Raw genomic sequence first — 18,145 nt, forward strand, 5'->3', positions numbered from 1 at the left:
TCTGGAAAAGTGTGTTCAACCAGAATGACTCTGTCCCCAAACAACTAACTTTCAAAGCAGGAGGCCACACTGATTGGTTGGCTTTTAGACATGTGTTCACCAAAGCAAGCTGTCATTGATCCGTTAGTTTTAAAACCAATTCTGGCGATCCTTTTTATCATGGCAGTTGAACAGTTAATCTTGTCCTAAGAGTATGGGACACTTTTATTTTCCAGAGATACTCTAATTTTTGCTTAATAAGTAACTATGCAAAAGTTGACCTAAGTGTCCTCTTTTTCTATAAATTGGAGCTATACCTACTTTCCTGGAAGATGAGGCTTAAAAAAGTAGACTGGACCTAGATTGTGAAGGGTCTTGAGGGCAAAGATAAAGCTCTTCGACCTTTTTTCTGGAGGTATATTAATTTCTTAAGCAGGATGACACACTTTGTAATGCAGAATGGTAATACAATAATCTCATAGGTGACTAGGGAAGGGTGAAGAAGGGGAAGCTCACAGGAAGGAGAACAGAGAGGGAAGGTAAGACACCTGCACCAGAGCAGAGTCTTTAATGCCTTCGGCGCATCCTGCTGGAGCAGTCTGCGAGGCAGTTTGCATCTGTCGCTCAGGAGAGAGGTTAGAGCCAGAGCTAAAGACTTGGGATCCTGCAGGCATGGGTTTGGATAAAGTTGCCTATGGTGGATTTATAGTTTAAAAATATAAAAAGAAGAGAAGTAAAAATAGAATTCTAAGATAAACAAAATTGAAAGGATACGAAGAGGTCAAGGCGGGAAAGGACTGAAAGCGAGCAGCTAAAATGGTCAGAGGGTCAAACAAAGTGGCGTCATAAGAGCCAAGGAAGGTTTAAGGGTGAGGAGGCGTCAAGAGTGGCCGAAGGCCAAAGGGGAGAGAACTTGAGACACCCTTCCTGTCTTGGACACTTGGGGCCATTTGCATAGCCTAAGGGTCAGGTCCCAGACATGAGAAGATGCAGGAGACAGCAGAAAGTCAAGGACTGGAAGCAGCATGTAGATGGTTTTTAAAAACTTGTTGGTGAAGAATAAGGAGAAGTAAAAGAAGGGCGCAGGTGCAAGCTGAAGGAGGGGGTGGGCCGACGAGTGAGCAGCAGTTGAGGATCGTGGTCAAGAGCACGGGCTGTGGGGTCAGCCAGACCGCCTGAGGTCACATCCTGGCTGGCCCGCTTTCCTGCAGCTGATCCAAGGCGAGCCTCTGTGCCTCCCTTTCCTCATCTGTAAGCTGGAGGGACTGCTCGGCACTTGGAGCACCTGCCGCGAGCGAGGCGGTCTGCTCGGCGTGGGGATGTTGGGATGTGTCCCTGTTCCCTGCTTTCAAGGGCCTCACGGTTTAGTAGCAGAGTCAGCCAGCTGACACCCACGTTCTAATGTGGCCACGGCAAGGACAGGCCTCTCTTTACAGGCTGCTCGTTTACATACTTTCAAGACTCTAAGCAACCCGTCATGTCTGAGATGTTACTCTGGGTTTGGGGAATTACCTTATGTCTGTAACAATCATTCAAAACGGCGCTTCTTTACCTTTAAGGTGAATCATGTCCGAACGAGAGACTTCGACTGCTGCCTCGTTGTGCCGCTCATAGCAGAATCCGGTAACAAGCTGGACCTGGTAATCAGCAGGAACCCACTGGCTCCACAGAAGTCCATAGAGCAGACTCTGCCTGGAGGAGAATGGGGGGAACAGAACAGTGCTTTCTTCCAACAGCCTAGTCATGGTGGTAATTTGGAGATACGAGAGCCCACTAATACATTATAGCAACGCTTTTTATAAAGCGGGACAAGACTATCTACATGGTGCTAAAAAAAAATCCCTTTAAGATTTCTGTGACGTTTGAAGCACAGATAATCACACAGCATTAACTGCAAGCACAGGGGTCTTTTAAATCTCTCATGGCTCATGTTCACGTCCCTTTTCAAGTTGAAGCGGTTTCTCTGTTGGTGATCACTATGGTCTATGACAGGCCATTCCCTGCCAAGCCCAAGGGGTAGAGAACAAGAAAAACAGGCAGGTCACCCCTCTCCACAACATTGGAGGAAATTTTTTTTTTTACAAGTTCATCTTCCTGTTCCTTTTTAAAAAGAGAAGTGTCTCTTTGAAAGTATTCTCTATGGTAATTTCCTTAAATCACTTTGAAATCAGTTTCTTACTATGAAGTCAATGTAAGAACTTAACCAACAAGGCTGTTCATGAAGCTGGCTCTACCAGGGGATCTAGGCTGGTGAACTGCTGAGGCTGCTGCTATGGGAGGGGAACAGGCATAACACTGAGTTATCTTACCATGTTTCAGCAACGATGCACGTAGGAGACCATAATAGGTGGTGGTAAATGTTTGCCCAAGTATAGGAATGATTTTAACTAAGATGTATGCTACTTCCCTATGCAACAAATTATCAAACAGGATATGTCTTGTGACCTGTTTTTCTTTTTTAAGGACACACTTTTCATAGCTAAAAAAAAAATCTGATAATGAATTAGGGTGTTTAGTAACACAGAATTAGTTATATTATCTTATTTTTAAAATTGAAAACTAAGAATCTGACAGAGAATGAAGAGTCTATAAACATAAGGTTTCTCTTAATGGGAGGCAAATCAAACTCATACTGCTTGACATGTTTGGAAAACTGGTTACACTGACGGGTGTACAGCACATGTACTTAAAAGTAATGACACTGGACTATCTTTTGTTCTGAGCCATGCCACTTACTGAAATTGTAAATACATTTTTCACAAAATGCATTGCCAATTATTACCATCCCTCAAAGCAATAAATTGTGACAGTTGCTTTTACTGTTTGTCAGCAACTGTTTTCATTTGTTCAGATATTTTGAATAGTTACACTAATAACTGTTATTTGGTGAATATAAAAAATAGATCTGTATATTGACTGTAGAATCTCCATATTGAAACAATTATTTTCCAAACATTTATTTTGGTTAATAATTCAAACAACCGCTTAGGTAAAAGCATTTGAACACTGTGTCCTTTGTTTAAGGAAAAAGTTCACCTTTCTTTTTTGTGCAAAGGAATATATTATTTCAATCATATCTCAGAACCGCCAGGGCAAGAAAGTATAAAGCAGAATCATGTTAAGATAAAAAAGGTCATGAGTCACTTAAATATGTATTTTTATTTGTAACAAACAAGTATTAAACTGTAAAGTATTTTTGTACAAATTTAATACTTTAATAGCATGGTATTTATCGTCTATGTATGGTTTTGGGGAATTCAAAATTGTTGCAAATATTTGTATGGAAAAAAAAACCCTCTACCAAATGGAATAAACAGTGATTATAAAAAGCCAAAAAAAAAAAAGACAAAGACAGGTTTTGTGTGTGTGTTCTGGACTGAGCCGTACACAATACTTATGGTTACATAATTTTTCAAAGGCTGAAAGTTTCTCTATAAACTTGAAAAGCAACATGAAAGTAGGAAGAACACCGGTTTTGAAATTGGATCTGGATTTGAATTCCAGCGCTGGTACTCACACTGGCAGTATGAAATGTACTTACTGTGAGTCAGTTTCCTCACCTGAAGTACTGAAGGTCGTATCTACACTCCACGACTGTCACGAGGCCAGGTGTGACACATGCAAAGTGCCAGAACAGCCTGCAAACGGAACACCTCCAAGACTAATGTACATTTACTTCAGGTGACAAAGCTTGATTTGAATGCAAGGATCACATCTGCCTTCAGAACATTATATGTACTCTGTAACATCATAAACTGTTAACATGTAGAAATTTTAATCATGCTATCTGTAAAACTACACCTATGGTCCCAACATTTTTATTTTTAAAATGGCCTTGCAAATTCACAGGAACAAGACAGGATGTCCGTTCTTGCCACTTCTGTTTAACAGTGTACTAGAGGGTCTAGCCAGGGCAGTGTGACAAGAGAATGAAACAAAAGGCATCTAGACTGGAGAGGCAGAAGTAAACTATTTGCAGATGACATAATCTTGTATACATACAATCTTAAGGAATCCACTAAAAAACCTATTGAAACTAGTAAATGAGTTTAGCAAGGTCGTAAGATACAAGATTAATATACCAAAACCAACTGTATTTCTATTCTATATCAATGAACCAAAAATAACTATATTCTCATAGGATCAAAAATAAAATCTTTAGGAATAAATTTAATAAAAGTACCGAGTAGGTTTGGAAGGTGGTGGAGTAGAAAGACCCTGAGCTAACCTCCTCTCATAAGCACACCGAAATCATAACTATCTGCACAGCCATCAATGAACAAGACTGGAACCTATGAGAAAAGATTTTCTACAACTAAAGACATAAAGAAGGAATCACAAGACCTGTAGGAGGGGCAGACTCACGATATAATCAAATCCCATACACCCGGGTGGGCAACCCACAAACTGGAGAATAATTATAGTGCAGAGGCTCTTCCACAGCAGTGAGAGTTCTGAGCCCCACGCCAGGTCCCTCAGCCTTGGGACCCAGAACCAGGAAGACGAGCCCCCAGGTACTGGCTTTGAAGGCCAGTGAGGCTTTATTGCAGAAGTCCCACAGGACTGGAGGAAACAGACTTCACTCTTCAGGGGCACACACAAAAACTCATGCGCATCAGGACCCGAAGAAAAAGCAGTAATTTAATAGGAGCGTGGGCCAGACCTACCTGCTGGTCTTGGAGACTCTCTGGGAGGGGTGGCGGGTGGGGGTAGCTGTGGCTTAAATGGGGACACAGGCACTGGTGGCAGACATATGGGGGAATATTTAATTGCATGAACACTCCTCACAGCTGACATACTGCATCATTAGTGCCAAGACCTGGCCCCACCCAACAACCTGTAGGCTCCTGAATTTACTAAAGTTGCAGGATACAAAATTAATATACAGAAATCCATTATATTTCTGTACACTAACAATGAACTATCAGAGAAATTAAGGAAACAATCCCATTTACCATCACATCAAAAACAATAAAATACCTAGAAATAAACTTACCTAAGGGGGTAAAAGACCCGTACACCAAAAACTGTAAGATGCTGATAAAGAAACTGAAGATGACACAAACTTATGGAAAAACACACTGTGTTCTTGGGACTGAAAGAATCAACACTGTTAAAATGACCATACTACCCAAGGCAACCTACAGATTGAACGCAATCCATATCAAATTACCAATGGCATTTTTCACAGAACTACAACAAAAATTTGAGATTTTTGTATGGAAACACAAAAGACCCTGAACAGCCAAAACAACCTTGAGAAAGAAGAATGGAGCTGGAGGTATCATGCCTCCTGATTTCAAACCATGCTACAAAGCTACAGTTTCCAAAACAGTACAGGACTGGCACAAAAACAGACACACAGATTAATGGAACAGGATAGAGAGCCCAGAAATAAACCCACGCACTTACGGTCAGTTAATCTACAACAACGGAGGCAAGAATATACAGTGGAGAAAAGACAGTCTCTTCAATGAGTGGTGCTGGGAAAATGAGAGCTGCATGTAAAAGAAATAAATTAGAACATTCTCTAACACCATATACAAAAGTAAACTCAAAATGGATTAAAGACCTAAATGTAAAACCAAGTACTATAGAACGCCTAGAGGAAAACAGGCAGAACATTCTTTGACATAAATCGCAGAAATACTTTTTTGGATCCATCTCCTAGAGTAATGGAAACAAAAGCAAAAACAAATGGGACCTAATTAAATTTAAAAGCTTTTGCAAAGCAAAGGAAACCATAAACAAAACAAAAAGACAATCTGGGAGAAAATATTTGTAAACCATACAACCAACAAGGGATTCATTTCTAGAATACATAAAGAGCCCTTACAACTCAATAACAAACAAACAAAACAGATGACACAGTCAAAAAATGGGCAGAAGACCTAAACAGACATTTCTCCAAAGACTTACAGAGGACGAATTGGCACGTGAAAAGATGCTCAACATCGCTAATTGTTAGAGAAATGCAAATCAAAACTACAATGAGGTATCACCTCACACCAGTCAAAATGGCCATCATCAAAAAGTCTACAAATAACAATAAACGCTGGAGAGGGTGTGGAGAAAAGGGAACCCTCCTATACTGTTGGTGGGAATGTAAACTGGTACAGTCACTATGCAGAACAGTATGGAGGTTCCTTAAAAAATGAAAAATAGACTTACTATATGATCCAGCAATCCCACTCTTGGGCACATATCCAGAGGGAACTCTAATTCAAAAAGATAAAATGCACCTCAATGTTCATAGCAGCACTATTTACAATAACCAAGACATGGAAATAATCTAAATGTCCATCATCAGATTACTGGATAAAGAAAATGCAGTTTACTTACACACATTTACACACACACACACACACACACACACACACACAAGAATATTACTCAGCCATAAAAAAAGAATGAAATAATGCCATCTGCATCAATATGGATGGACCTAGAGATTATTAAGTGAAGTAAAAATATATCACTTATAAGTGGAATCTTAAAAAATGGTACAAATGAACTTACAAACCAGAAAGACTCAGATATAGAAAACAAAGTTATGGTTACCAAAGGGGAAAGGGGGAGGAATAAATTAGGATTTGGGGATTAACATATACATACGACTATATATAAAATAGACAAACAACGAGGACCTACTGTAATAGCACAAGGAATTATATTCAGTATCTTGTAATAACTTATAATGGAAAAGAACCTGAAAAAGAATATATATACACACACATATATACATACATACAACTGAATCACTTTGCGGTACACCTGAAACTAACACAGTATTGGTAAATCAACTGTACTACAACTTTTAAAAAGTATGAAACTTATATTCTGAAGCTACAAAGCACTGTTGAAAGAAATAAGAGAAGACATAAACAGAAAGACATCCATGTTTATGGAAGTTAATATTGCTCTCCCCAGATACGCAGATTCAACACAAACATCATCAAAATTCCAGCTGGCTCCTGTCAAAATTGACAAGCTGATCCTAAAATTTATATGGAAATGCAAGGGACCCAGAAGAGCCAAGAAATCCTGAAAGAGAAAAATAAATTGAAGGACTCACATTTCTTGATTTTAAACCTGCAAAGCTCATGAAGACCCATGGCACTGGCATAAGGATAGATGTATGGACCAATGGAACAGATGGGAGAATCCAGAAATAAACCCTCACATTTATAACTGATTTTTTGAAAAGGATGCTAAGACAATTCAATGGGGGAAAGAATAGTCTCTTCAAGAAATGGAACTGGAACAACTGGATATCCACATGCAAAAGAACAGAGCTGGGCGACTACCTCACCACATAAAAAAATTAACTCAAAATGAATCAAAGAGTGGGGAGAGTATAACTCAAGTGGTACAGCATGTGCTTAGCACGAGGTCCTGGGTTCAATCCCCAGTACCACCTCTAAAAAAATAAATAAATAAAAAATAAAAAAAATAAAAATAAACGAATCAAAGAGCTAAATGTAAGACCTAGAACTATCAAACTCTCAGAAGAAAAAATAGGAGTAAGTCTTCATGACTTTGGATAAGCAATGGTTTCCAAGATACAGCACCAAAAATAGAAGCAACCTTAACTACAAAAATACATACTTTGGGCATTATCACAATTAAAAACTTGTGCTTCAAAAGACACCACAAAGAAAGTGAAAATAAAATCTACAAAATGGGAAAAATTTTGCAAATAATGTTTCTAATAAGAGATTTGTGTGTCTGTAGAATATATAAGAACACATGCTCCACAATAAAAAAATATCATGTCCAATTTTTAAGTGGACAAATCATCTGAATAAACATTTCTCTGAAGAAGACATACAAATGGCTAATAAACACATGAAAAGATGATCAACATCATCAGCCAAGAGAGAAAATGCAAATCAAAACCGTAACGATATGTCACTGCATACCCACTAGCATGGCTCCAATTAAAGTCAGACAATAACAAATGCTGGAGAGAAAGGAGAAACTAGAACCCTCACACCTTGCAGGTGTAAATGTAAAATGGTACAGCTGCTTTGGAAAACAGTTTGGCAGTTCCTCAAAATATTAAATATAGTTACCATATGACCCAGCAATTCCACTCCCAGGTACATACCTGAAAGAAGTGAAAATATACACCCACACAAAAGCTTGCACACACACGTTCACAGAAGCATTAGTTGTGATAGCCAAAAAGTGGAAACCACCCAAATGTCCATCAACTGATGAATGGATGAATTCAATGCAGTATATCCATACAATGGAATATCTGGTAATAAAAGGAGACGGAGGCCTTCCGCCTCACTGTGCTACTGAAAGTAACATGGACCACCAGCAGCAACACTGGAGCCACCTGCAAAAATTCAGCCAAGGCTCCTGATCTCATCGCATCAGCCCAAACCATCATGGCCTGATTTGGAAAAACAACCTCAACATATGCCGCCAGTTTTCCATCAGTACATGAGGTATATGGCTTCATCAAGTTGGACGGAGCGATCCTCCTTGACTGGATTATCCAAGACATCTACCCAGTAAAAGAAATAGTGCTAGCTCTTTGTACATATATATTTTTTTAATCTTAGAAAAAAAAAGATGAAGCACTGTTAACATGCAACACTGCTTTATGTAAGTTTCAGCATGAAGTCTGAAAACATGTGACGTCAAAGCAGTCAGTAACAAGGGATCATATATTGTATGAACCCACTTACATGAAATGTCTGGAAGAGGCAAATCAACAGAGACAAAGCAGGTCAGCAGTTCTGGGCTGGAGGGGATAACGGGATTAGAGTGAGGAGGTAAAGGATTTCTTTGGGGGATGATAAAAATGTCCTAAAATCAATTGTGTTGGCTGCACAACTCTGAACTTACTAAAAGGCACGCAGTTGTGTAAGTGGGTGAGTTGTATGTGAATCATATCTCGCTAAGGCTATTTTTAAAACATTGGGATAACAGGTAAATTTTTCCTAATTGTTTTCTTTTTACCATTTAATAATAAATAAAACTCAAAAAACAAAAATCAAATCACTGTGAGAGAAAAAAAAAAATCCCAAAGTGGAATATCTTCAAAACAAGGCACTCTCAGAAGAAATGATGATTACGTGACCTGACAGACACCAGCTAAGGCCACCGTGGTAATTACATTGCAGTACAGCAGTACTGCATCAACAGGATGCACATCGTACACTTACACAACAGTAATGCCAGGAATATCTCAAATTAAGAAAACAAAACAAAAACAAAACACAGTGTGCTTCCAGCTCAGAAGGAATTTCCAAGAAAACGTACCAGGTGCAGTGGGCTCAGGCAGCAGTGACAGAGCAAGTGGCAGCCTTGTGAGACGCCGCTTTGCAGAAGACACAATGTCCTAGAATGTGTGTCAATTTGAGAAACAATTAGATTTTATCTTTACCATTGCTTCAACGCATTAGCAAAGATCACCGACAATGATGGAAGTTAATAAGGCATTATTTTAAAAATAAAACACTTTATAAAGTACAGAGTTTTAAAAATATATAACATTTTTCCCTCATACATATGACCAGTGTTACCAGTTCTCATGATGACAGATGCTGAAATTACGGTTTTGATGAAATTAATTGAAAACACCTGCTAACACAAATGCCTTAAAACTCCAGTTAAAAGACATCCTCTTTTCTCTTGATCCTTTGAAGCCATGATGTTCATTTTGTGTTGAATGGAAAAAAACAATTATTTTGAGCAGTCTGAAATAAAATTAACTTTCTTGATTATTTGTAGGTTTGAAAAGTTGCCTGGGGGTTAAATTATTTAGTCTCAAATTCTGAAATTTAGAAGACACTTGTGGAGATGATTCTTCCACCTGTTGGAATAACAATAAAAATAAAGTTAATTTTTTTTTTAAAATGTAGTCATTCTACCCCATGTTCTCCTATTCCCTCTGACTGCTTCTCAGAAGACATCATACATTTTCTCCACCCCTTGGAAGTCTTGAGCAGACCAGAGCAATCATATGTCATCCTTGCAGAATCATGTCTGCTTTTGTTCACTGTAGTAACCCCAGTACCTAGCTCTGCGACTGGCATGTAGAAGTGACTACTTGCTGAATGAGTACATACAGCTCATTTCTAAGGGCATGGTCAGGGTCCACTACATAATCTGGCAGCCCACTGCAAAATTAAAATGTGGGCCCCTTGTTCAAAAACTGAGTTTCAAGATGGCAACCACAGAACATTAAAACAAGCGTAGATTCCTTCTAAGCATAAAGCCGTATATAACCGACTGCCTGGACTGCATGTCCACAACATCAACTACGGGTGTGGTTAAGACAAAACACCGCAAGTCCACAAATGTACTCCTGGTACCATTAGTGATTGCCAAGTACAAGCCAGTGGACCAGTACAGTCACGAGGAAGATTAACCACCACAGGTAAAGAGAAAAATAAGCACAATTCAATTAGTCCTTCTCCATGCTAAATCTGTTCCATTTACAGAGGACTGGGATGGTTAATTTTATGTGTCAACTTGGCTAAGCCACAGTACCCCGATATTTGATCAAATACTGTCCAGATGTTTCTGTGAAGGTATTTTTTAGATGAGATTTTAACATTTAAATCAGACTATGAGTAGAGTGGATTACCCTCCATAACACAGATGGGCTTCATCCAATCAACTGAAAGCTTTAACAGAAAAAAGTTTGGCCTCCCCCCTAGAAAGAAGGAATTCTGCCAGCACCACCTTCCAGACTTGAAATGCAACATCAACTCTTCTCTGGGTCTCCTATCTGCCAGCCTGTGTGCAGACTCTGGACTCCACTATCACCAGCCCTCAGAAGGCATGAACCAACTCGTTAAAATAAAATCCAGATTGGTAGATCAGATAGATTAAACAGACTAGATAGATAAATAGACAGACAGACATATAGACAAAGGCACATCCTACTGGTTCTGTTTCTCTAGGGAACCCTGAGTAATAATAAGGACTCTCTTTATTCAGGGACCATGTGATTATGTCCTTTCTAGTTTTTTTGTTTTTCAAGTGAAAATGTCAGTTTCTTACAAAACTTTTGGAAATCACTGCTTTATATATGATCAATTTTAGCAATACTTTACACACGTTTTTATTTAAAGGTCATTTTTATTCTCCCTCCCTCGCCCCTCCCCCTTTTCTTGGTGCTGGGAGGCTAGGGGAAAAAAAAAAAAATCAGGTCAGCATTTTCTTTTAGGACTTTTTCTCAAAACCCAAAGCTATTAACTGATAGAAAGGCAAAAGCTCTCATCTAGAAGGGAGGCGCTCCGTCATTTCGGTTGCTGGTGCCTGTAGACTTTAAATGCAGATTTGCTCTCGGGCAGCAATGTGAATGTGGAGGACAGGCACATGGGCAGCCCCTGCCACTGGCTGTGGTCTCTTACAAATGACGTATCTCAGTGCACCTGAATGTGCAGAATTACAGAAACCCAGAAATTCTTAACTTATCAGTCCCAAAGCTCTGAATTCTAGTTTCCTCATTTCTAGGGATTCTTGTAAATGCCACATGCTTTTGGCAAACCATCCCCTTCAGTTAGAGGACTTTGCTTGTGCCGCTGCCATTATGCAGCGGTATCGGCGAGCGCGCGCAGCCCCATCATCTCTCTGTGTTCACAGACCGTCTGTGTCGCTGGTCTCCACCAGAGCTTCAAAGCTATGGCCAGCTCAAAACTGAAGGTGAACAGCGCTGCCACTTTGTCTTTGTACCATCATATAAACCATCCTTCCCCCATCCCATGTTGGTGCTAAGAAATAGAGAGCAAGAAACTTTTAGAAAAACTCTCCTTGGAATCGCCTATCTTTTCTGCTCCAGGTCAAAAGCCTTGTCTATCCCAGGATCTTTGCAAGAGGTAACGTAATTAATTTCCAAAAAAGATGTTTTGCTGAGATGGGAAGTCCATATCAAAGAGTTGATCTGGAGCACAGAATGAGACTTAGCATCAGCAGTGATCCTCCTACTTTGAAAAAGAAAAAAAGGAAAAACTGTTTTCTGCTAGGTCCACTTTTATCACCTTCCCCACACAGGATGGGAGGAGGCAATCAGCTGAGAACTATTTCATCTTCCTGCCATTAAACCCAACATACCGCACCCCTTTCCTTCTGGTTATAGTGGAAGATGGGTCCCCTGTCCCCAATCCTACCTAAGGGAAACCTCTACCTATGCCCTTGATTTTCTCCAACTCACCCACTTCAGGACTCCATTCCTGCAATCATCCCCTCTCTGAATCATGAATTTCTTGTTTTCCATTGGATCATTCTCCATTGGAGCAATACCCCAGGATGCTTTAATGTACCCATCCAAAATCAATCGATTGAAAATTCCTTCCTTGACCCCAAGTGCGCCAACCTGATACAACCCCCTCTCTCTGCTTCTTTTTCACAGCAACCTTCTTCAAGAATTCTGCCTCTACTGCTTCCTCCACTCTCACCTCTGATTCTCTGACCAGTCCACTCTAAGCTGGCTTTTGTCCCCTCCCCACCACCTCAGTCTCCCTCCTCTTTCACTCATACTTCTTTTCAGTCTCCTTTGCCAGTTCCTCCTCCTCTGCCAGACCGCTAAAAGTTGGGAGTACCCCCAGAACTGTCTTAAGGCCCCTTCCTCTATCTGTGGTGTCTCTGGAAATTAACCCAGCTAGTCCTTTAATTACCACCATAAGCTACTGACTCCTAATTGGACACTTCCCATCCTAACCTACGCTGAGACCCTAAACACCTCTACCAGCCACTGACTTGTAACATAACTGGTAAACATAACATGCCAGAAGAGAACCCTCTGCTTCCCCAAACCCTCACATCTTTCCCATCTCAAGAAATGGCACTGCAGTTCACCGACTTGCTTCAGCCAGAAAGCCGGGAATCGCCCTGGATTACACTGTTTTACCCCCTACGCCCAATCGGCAAGTCGTAGAGGCTCCCTCTCCAACCATGTCAAGCATCCAGCCACCTCTCATCCCCCTCCAGGCTCTTTCACTGCTCTCCCTGGGACAATCCCCTGATTCCTGCTCTCAGCTCCCTTCCCACAGGCCACTCTCCACACCAGTCAGAGGGCTGGTTTTTAAGCATACATTAGATGATAACACACCTTGGCTTAAAGCCCCCAAAATGGATTCCTGATGCAAGTAGAATAAAATCCCAGCTGCCCCTGTGGCTTTACCTAGCCCTCTAAAATCATCAGCTGTACTCTCTTCCTCGTTTATTAGGCACACTGGTCCCCCTTCCTCAGCCACCAAGGTCACGCCCTTTGCGGGCTTTCATCTCCCACACCCTCTGCAGGGGTGCTCTTCCTCGGGGCCTCACCTGGTGGCTGCTTTGCAGCATTTAGTGCTCAGCTCACATATCACCTCCTCACTTGAGGCCTGACCTGACCACCGTGGCCAAGCAGCACCTCCTGCCCCTCCTCACCATCCCTACCTCATTACCTTTACTTTCTTTGCACTTTTTCTTGATCTGCAAACTATTTTCTCCGGTATTTACTGCCTATGACCCACTGGGACAATGTAATGTCCATGAAGCCAAGGACCCGTCTGTTTTTCTCCCTCTAATATTTAGATCAGTGACTAGCAAAGGACCTAAATTTTCTTTTCGCATCCTGAAAGAGGGGAGGCAGAGAGAAGGCATCTTAGTCAAGTTGCAACTTTAAATCAAAAGGAAGAGATGAGAATAAGTTTGGTTCAATTTAGTGAATTAACAGAATAGGCTGAGCAAAGCAAAAAAAGAATAGTAGAAAATAAAATGATGCTGGGAAAGACGGAATTAAATGGAGAAAGGTTTCAAATGCCAAGCTGGATCGTCTGGAATTTATGTTGTAGGCACTAGGGAGCCACTGAAGGCTTTTGAACAAAGGAATGAGCTGGGCAATTGGGAGGGGGGGAATTTGATAAGTGTGTAGTGGGCATTAGCAGAATGGGAACAAGGGAGGGGAAGGCAGCCAGGTCAGCAATGATCCAAGAAGATAAGTATCTAAAACAGCACAGACTAAACATGATGGAAGAAATCCCTGAGAGACATTTTGCAATAAACCCAGCAACTAACCAGAGATAAAGAGTGAAAACAAGGTGATCTAAAGTGACTCCGAGATTTTAAACCTGTGTTAAGTGGGAGACTGAAGTTTGAAACGGAGAAATCAAAAAAGTGAGTAAGATGTTGGGCTGCGGTTCCAGAAAGTTTCCAGAAAGGCAACTTTAAGGAACAAATACATAGATGGGGGTGGTGTCGGGGGTGGTTCATTACCTCCTGTTCGGCGTTAAGAGCATTCAGTCAAAGACCAAGTTACCTACAGAGCCTGGCTGTCTCGTGGGCCACCCGTGCAAGAGTGGGAACTGTCACTTCGCTTTGAGTGCCCGGCGCCCAGGAGACAGAGAGGCAGGGGAGGTGGTAGGCAAGGTAACACTGAAACCGAGGGAAGGAAACAGTGAAACAACTGCAGTCAAAAATATGAACTGTCAGGGGGAATAGTCCAGAATAGGACCTAAGAAAAGGCCTCTGAAGTTGACAAGATGACGACTGGGACCAGCCGCTTCAGGGGAGCAGGGGGGACAAAGCGTGACTACGGCCTAGGAAAGAGAGGGGACTGATGAGGAAGATGAGGAGAGAAGGTGCAGAAGGACTCAGAAGTCTCTCCTGCACACCGCCCCCCACCCTCAATGGTCCCACTCAGGTGGTCCAGGGTGCCAGCCTCAAGCAGCATGAGGAGCATCAACCAAGATCAAGATAAGATCAACCGGGCACAGGAGAGGGGAAATCTGACTGTAAGTCCTACAGCATTGCGGAGCGTCATTAACAAAAGTACACAGTCATTTACAAGCACACTGAGGCCAGCAGCGTTGCGGTAACCCCCCACATCAGTCCTACCATAAGCATTTTGTTTGGACTCTCAGCGTCATGCGTGCAACATGATCTTTTGGACCCTCTCGGTTTTGATGGATCCTCCTTTGTATCCACTTCATCGGGTGAAGAGCATTTCCATCCTTCCGTGGGGGTCAACACCCTGTCGTCAGCCGCAGAGGCCCCGCTTCTGGGGACGTCACTGGTCACCACGGCAGTCGTGCTGGGAGGGAGTGGGGGTGCTGGCGGCTGTGTGCTGGGTCTCCTGCTGTCTCCAGTGCTCTCTGGCGGGGATACAAAATCTGCTGGAGACGCACCACTCATGGAAAGCTCGTTTTGCAAAAAATGCTTTAAACGAGTTTTTCTGGGAACACTGTGTCTCATAATTGCGCTCCGAAGCTGAGACTCTTCTGCAATGACGTACACTCGGCAGCGGCCCCTGGTCACTGCCGTGTACACGTGCTGCCAGTGCTGGCGGCCCGCCTTCCCAACCACATACACCACCGTCTTCTCCTCGGACCCCTGAGAGGGAACAATGCACGAGGGAGATTAACATTGCACAGTGGGTTCATGTCTTCGGACAGCTTACACAAGGAGGAAGGACAAGTCCCCCAAGGGCTCTCAAGTGCCTTCTACCTGGCCGGAGTGTCCGTATGAACCCATCTTACAGGTTCCGTTTCATTCATTATCCCAGAACTCCTGTTGTCTCATCATGCTGCTAAGTGTGGTGTCACATATCCACAACTGGCTTGTACAAACCCAGCAATACACTTTAGACTGCACGCTAAATCTTCCCTAATAAGAGAATTTGAAATGGATGTGCAGGCTTCATGTAAATGTGTTATCCCACTGTTACCTATGTAACAAAAAACGGACACATGAAATATCCAATAATAAACAGATATTTCTCTTTCTCAAGTATCTCTATGTGTTGCAAACATCAAAGATGCTTTTAAAATATTATGACAACATTTTTAAAACTTGATACATATATATAAAAGAATGATCACAACCATGGAACACAAAATAAAATGACTCTGATCCAAAAAATACAAAATGAACATAAACGTGTCACAAAAACAAATCATGAAGCAAGAAGAAAATTCTACCAAAAACTTTACCAGCCTGTTGCCAAATGGAGAGCCTATGGATCATTTTTTTTTTCTACGTTCCATCTTTTCCCAATGTTGAACCATTTATTACTTTATCAAGATAAACAAAAAAGAATGACGAAACTTTGTCTTTTGGGCTTAGCAAACCAAGAGCTGTATGGGCAAGAAAAATGCCCAGTGTCACCAAGTAACTGTGAGAAAACAGTAACAAATTGGGGCTATTCTCAGTCCCCATATTTTTAGTGCCAATATAAACTAAGAAGGGGTTTGAATCATTCTCTCTCCCAATGCTCCTACAGTCCCCCTGCTGAAGGAAGAATTGTGGGGACACAAATGACAAGATGAGGCATGCAGAAAATACAAATCCACACGAGGAAAATAATCAACTTGTACACACCATGTATGTCCACCTTCCTGGACACAGAGGGTTTGAACCAACTGTTCAGGCGATGAGAGCTGGATAAATACTTCCTTCCAAAGCTCCTGAATTTTGGAAATGAACTTAAATAATAATTATAGAAGTGCTAAATACATTTGCCAGAGACACAGCACCACTTCCCCTCACCCTGGACTTTATATTGTTTTCCTAAACACGGAAGTGTCTACCTAAACTTAGATAACTGAGTTCTTAATCATCAATTACGTACCACTGAGAAAAATGTAACAGCCGCACCACTGGTCTCCCTGAACCCACACTTACTGCAAGACGCTGTCCTCACAGCAGCCACAGGGGTATTTGTAAAACGCATATCCAGTCACATGAGACTCTGCTTATAACCCATTAATGGCTCCCAGGCTCTCAAAAAACAAAACAAAACAAAAACCCATCTAATTCCTTAGTACAACTCTTACACAGTCCTTCAAGAGTCAGCCTTGGTCCTGTTCCCCTCCCTCCTTCTGCCTCCCTTCCCACGGCCAGGCTCCACCAGCACAAGGAACTTCCTCATGGTCCTGCCTGTGCCCCCCAGTACGTGGCCTCCATCTGACCCACTTCCGGATTAGCTACACATTCACATATTTTTTTAAGTTTATTTATTTATTTTTTGGTGAGGGGAGATAATTAGGTTTATTTAGTATTTATTTATTCTTAGAGGAGGCAATGGGGATTGAACCCAGGACCTCACGCATGCTAAGCATGCGCTCTACCACTTGAGCTATACCCTCCCCCCACGTACTTCCTGTGTCACAGAATTTGTGCCAACTGGAATGTCACCATCTGCCTCCTTAGCTGCACTGACTGGACTAGAAGCTCTGTGAAGGCAGGACTGTCTTGCTCACTGTCCTTTATCAGGTGTCTCACTGAATGAAGGAGGCTAAAAATTAAATTGTCGGCCAAAGGTGTGCTCAGAAAGCGGGACCCGGGCACCTACTTTTACCTCAACAACCTGCTATAAATCATCTGTTCATGTCTTTAAATCTTCCTCAAATCATTAAGAACTGTCAAACGTCTTAAAGGAGGCAAGTTTTATTTACTTCCCTAAATTTGCTCTGAAATTCAACAACTTGTATGAATAGACACACACCATTAATACCGTCCGGGATTTTAGGGACCTAGAATCAGTACTTCCAGCTTTGCAGGCCAGATGGTCTCCATGGCAACCACTCAACCCGCCCTTTTAGCGCAGGCACAGCCTTAACCAATCTGTAAATGAATGAGTGACTGTGGTGCAATAAAATTTTTTTTTTTTTACCAAAACAGGTGGAGGGCCAGATTTGGCTTCCATATTGGATAACACGGTCCTAGAAGGCCCTAGGAGGCGGCCTGGCCCATATGACTTCTCTGACCTCCTTTCCTGTCATTCTCCCACCCTGGCCTCCTAGCTGTTCCTGCTTCTCAAACCTGCCAGATGGCCTCCCACCTTAGAACTCTGGCCCTGGCTATCCTCTCTACCTACTACGCTCTTCTCCCAGATATTTATATGGTTTAACTTCACTACCTCCTTCCAGTCTCTGCTCAGATACCACCTTCTCAGTGGGGCCTACACTGACCACCTATTTAAAATTACAACTCACCCCCACCCCTCTTCCATAGCATCTTCCACCTTCCAACATGATACACAGTTTACTTATTTTTTTAGATTGCGTCTGTCACTACCCTCTTTCTCACCAAATGGAAGCCTCACATTGGCAAGTATCTGACTATTTCACAGACAGAGAAGAGAGTCTGACAATATGTATCTGTTGAACTGAACTCGGAAGAGCAAACCATGCTGATAGAACAGTCACAAATGTTC

The 18,145-nt window shown here is 41.9% G+C and overlaps 2 protein-coding genes across 15 annotated transcripts in view; one reads left to right on the forward strand and one right to left on the reverse strand.

The window, feature by feature from the left end:
* GRIP1 (glutamate receptor interacting protein 1) overlaps positions 1–1,766 on the forward strand; it is a 612,763-nt gene extending 610,997 nt beyond the window's left edge. For all 8 annotated transcript variants that reach the window (XM_031462799.2, XM_064491721.1, XM_064491717.1 and 5 more), the window contains one exon: positions 1,539–1,766. In XM_031462799.2, coding sequence (XP_031318659.1) covers positions 1,539–1,766 — 228 coding nt within the window. The remainder of the gene's footprint in view (positions 1–1,538) is intronic.
* Positions 1–18,145, reverse strand: part of HELB (DNA helicase B) — a 79,870-nt gene that overhangs the window by 10,872 nt on the left and 50,853 nt on the right. For 5 of the 7 annotated variants that reach the window (XM_064491726.1, XM_064491729.1, XM_031462796.2 and 2 more), the window contains 2 exons: positions 14,827–15,321; positions 1,532–9,811 (listed from right to left, as the gene is read on the reverse strand). In XM_064491726.1, the coding sequence (XP_064347796.1) occupies positions 9,707–9,811; positions 14,827–15,321 (600 nt within the window). In that variant the 3' untranslated portion in view covers positions 1,532–9,706. Of the gene's footprint in view, positions 1–1,531; positions 9,812–14,826; positions 15,322–18,145 lie in introns of those variants that run through there. The other 2 variants (XM_064491728.1, XM_031462798.2) reach the window with 2 other exon arrangements.

The sequence above is a fragment of the Camelus dromedarius genome, chromosome 11 (genome assembly GCF_036321535.1).
Source record: "Camelus dromedarius isolate mCamDro1 chromosome 11, mCamDro1.pat, whole genome shotgun sequence".
Lineage (NCBI taxonomy): Eukaryota > Metazoa > Chordata > Mammalia > Artiodactyla > Camelidae > Camelus > Camelus dromedarius.